Genomic DNA, 2974 nt, shown 5'->3' with positions numbered 1-2974 from the left:
CCCGCCCCCGCACCCGCCTCCTGCACCGCCTCCCGCTCGAGCAGCTCCGCCTCGCCTAACAGGCGCTCCAACTCCTCCGTGCCGGACTCCACTTCCTAAGTAATGTTAATGTTCTCTCTCACTCGGTCCAAAGCTGGACGTACTCGACTCCATGACCACGCATAATATTTATTGACTTTGTATATAAAATGTTCAGTATTTTATTTCCCATCGATTCCAATGACGGCCGGCGCCGCTAAGTTACTATGTGTGAGTTGTCGGCACAGTTTATGCATGCCGTAACGAGGCATAGTGCAGCAGTGCCGTTCAGTAATGCGTCACCTGCGCGCGCTCGAGCAGCTCCCGCAGCTCGGCCAGGTCGCCGGGCAGCGCGCCCGCCGCCTGAGTCCGCAGCCGCTCAGCCGCCGCCAGCCGCTCGCCCGCCGCGCCCAGCGCCTCCCGCAGCCCCGCCAGCCGCGCTGCGCCTGCACACACCACCGCGCTACATCACGCCGCTCCTCACCGCGCAGCGCGCAATATCGGAAGCGCGACAAAAGACAAGGGTGACAGAGAATGAGGAGGAGAGAGGTACCCGTTTTACCTTTCTCCAGTTTATCTATCTTCTGCTGCAAAATAGTTTTGCAGTCACCGACCTTGGTGACCAGATTTTCCACGCTGCTCGCGAGGTTCAAGTCGGGCACGCTGCCCGAATCGTACTTCTCTCGCCTCTCCCGCACCACCGCGTCGTACGTCGATTGCAACTCCTCGAATCGCGTCTGCACCCGCTTTAGATGTTGAATTTTGGCCTCGGTCTCCTCCGGCATCGACGGGTCGGCGTGCTCGGCCAGGATCTGCGCCTCCAGGTCCGCGACCTGGGCCTGTAGCGCGCGGAACTCCTCCTCGTGCCGGCCCCGCCCCTGAGCGCGCCGCCCCAAGCCCGCCTTCATCTCGGCTTCCTTCTCCGTCAGATGCGCGAGGATCTCGCCGAACTCCTCCTTCGTTCGCTTCGTCTCGTTCTCGACGTCGTCTCTGAGCCGCTGCGGCAGCCCCTTAGTCGAAAGGGCGCAGGCGCGCACGGCGAGCTCCTCGAGGCGCGGCTCCAGCTGGCGCAGCGCGCGCAGCCGGTTGCGCAGATGTATCAGCCGGTTGTGGGAGGGCCGGTCGGCCTGCACGCGCCGCCCCCACTCGCGCGTCTCCTCGAGCTGCACGCGCAGGCTCGCCGCGCCCTCGGCGAATTCGCGCGCATCCCGCAGCGCCTCCAGCGCGCCCTCCAGTCGCGCCGCGCGCCCGCTCACCTCCTCCAAGCCGCGCTGCAGCTCCGCTATGCTCTCGGCGTGCCGCTGCGCCTCATCTGTAGAACATCATAGATAGTGACAGCACACAGCTTCACGAGACGTTACCGCAAGGTGGATGGCGGAGAGCAGCGGTACCTTGCAGCGCGGGCTCGGCGGCCAGGCGGCGCTGGATCTCCTGCACGTGCGCGAGCTCCTGGCGCCGCTCCTCCGCCTGCCGGCGCGCCCGCTCGCTCAGCGCGCCCGCCCGCTCCGCCCACTGCGCCCACTCCGCCCACTGCACCCCCGAGCACTCCTCCAGCGCGCTCTCGCACTGCCGCAATACACAACACCGTACAAGCGAAACTGTATGATATTCCCTACCACTGGTTGTTTTTTTTTCATAAAAAATTGCTTACGCAGTTGGACTGCGAGTTACTTGCTTTATATAAACGTTGCTTATAAATTGTTACATTAGGTTATATCAATGCAATAAATGTACGTAAATGGTATTTAACAAGTGTTTTTTAATAAACTTTTAACTTAGCAAGTGTAGGCTCACGTCCTATGTCCTCGGGTAAACTATTGAGTAAGTATGGAACTCGTTTTTTTAACGTTCTATCTCCATACTAATTGTGTACCATTGACCTTGTGCCAGTTTTATCTTGCACCAAATTAGTAAAATTATTACTGTTACTTTGATCGTTTGCAAGTTGAGTTTATTATTATTATTACAATCTAAAATTGTTTTTTTATCATGTTCTACGTTACATTTATAAATTGCCTTTTGACATTTGTTTCTGTACCTAGCACGAGTTAGTTTTTTACCATATTTTTAAGGTGTTGTTTAACGAATGTGTGTTTGCGTTTGTACAATAATGTAGACTAGCGATCACCCCCGACCTGGTGCAGCTGGTGCAGCGTATCGCGCGCCCACGCGTCGAAGGCGCGGTAGCCGGCCTGGAAGTCGCGCGCGCCCTCGCCCGCCAGCCGCGGCTTCTTGCTGGCCGTGTGGGCGCGCTCGGCCGCCTCCTCCGCCTCCGCCTCCACCATCACCTCCACCTCCGCCTCCGTCTGCGGCTGCGTGGGCGACTCGCTCGTCTCCTCGCCCGTGTCGATGTCGATGTCGAACTCGAAACCTAGCTCCCGTATCTGTTACCAAAATGTTTAATGTGCTAAATATCTGAATAAAATACTATGTGAGGATGTAGAGGTGTGGAGGTGTGGAGGTGTGGGGGCGAGACACTGACCCGCGTGGCCTGGACATCCAGTATGAGCAGCAGCGCGTCGAGTCGGTCGAGCTGCGCCTCCGCCTCCTCGGCCAGCGCGGGCTCGGGCTCGGAGGGCTCGGGGCCCGCGGTGGGCACTGTGGGCGCCGTGGGCGCGGCGTCCTGCAGTATGTCGGCGACGGTGCGGCGCTCCAGACGCAGAGCTCTCTTAACGTGCTGCAGCTCCTGGATCCTGAGCAGCACCTCGCCGACCTCGCTCACAGGATTGGCTTCCATCTATTAAATAGGTCATGTAATTCCAAACTAAATTAACAACGGCGGTTAAATCATTAATAGAGTAATTACTCTAGCGACTATTTTTCACATAAGTTCTTTGCCGCAGTTTTTTACAGAACTCAATATTAACACGAACCTCCGTTCCGTATAAGTTTGTAGCTATGATCGATCGAGGCGATGTTGTTCTTGCAAAGAAGTTTAGTTTGGCAGGCAACATGT

The 2974-nt window shown here is 57.4% G+C and overlaps 1 protein-coding gene across 1 annotated transcript in view; it reads right to left on the bottom strand.

Moving 5' to 3' along the window:
• Positions 1 to 306: 306 nt before the first annotated feature.
• The window catches only part of LOC106121836 (utrophin-like), a 12534-nt gene continuing 9866 nt past the window's right edge, over positions 307 to 2974 (bottom strand). The window contains exons 13-17 of the mRNA XM_013317664.1: positions 2501 to 2755; positions 2154 to 2402; positions 1410 to 1584; positions 581 to 1330; positions 307 to 464 (exon numbers count right to left, since the gene is read on the bottom strand). Of these exons, the coding sequence (XP_013173118.1) occupies positions 307 to 464; positions 581 to 1330; positions 1410 to 1584; positions 2154 to 2402; positions 2501 to 2755 (1587 nt within the window). The remainder of the gene's footprint in view (positions 465 to 580; positions 1331 to 1409; positions 1585 to 2153; positions 2403 to 2500; positions 2756 to 2974) is intronic.

Source organism: Papilio xuthus, unplaced genomic scaffold (genome assembly GCF_000836235.2).
Source record: "Papilio xuthus unplaced genomic scaffold, Pxut_1.1 DF826933.1, whole genome shotgun sequence".
Taxonomy (NCBI): domain Eukaryota; kingdom Metazoa; phylum Arthropoda; class Insecta; order Lepidoptera; family Papilionidae; genus Papilio; species Papilio xuthus.
The sequence above is the reverse complement of the archived record's forward strand: the minus strand, read 5'-3'. Positions and strand labels throughout refer to the sequence as shown.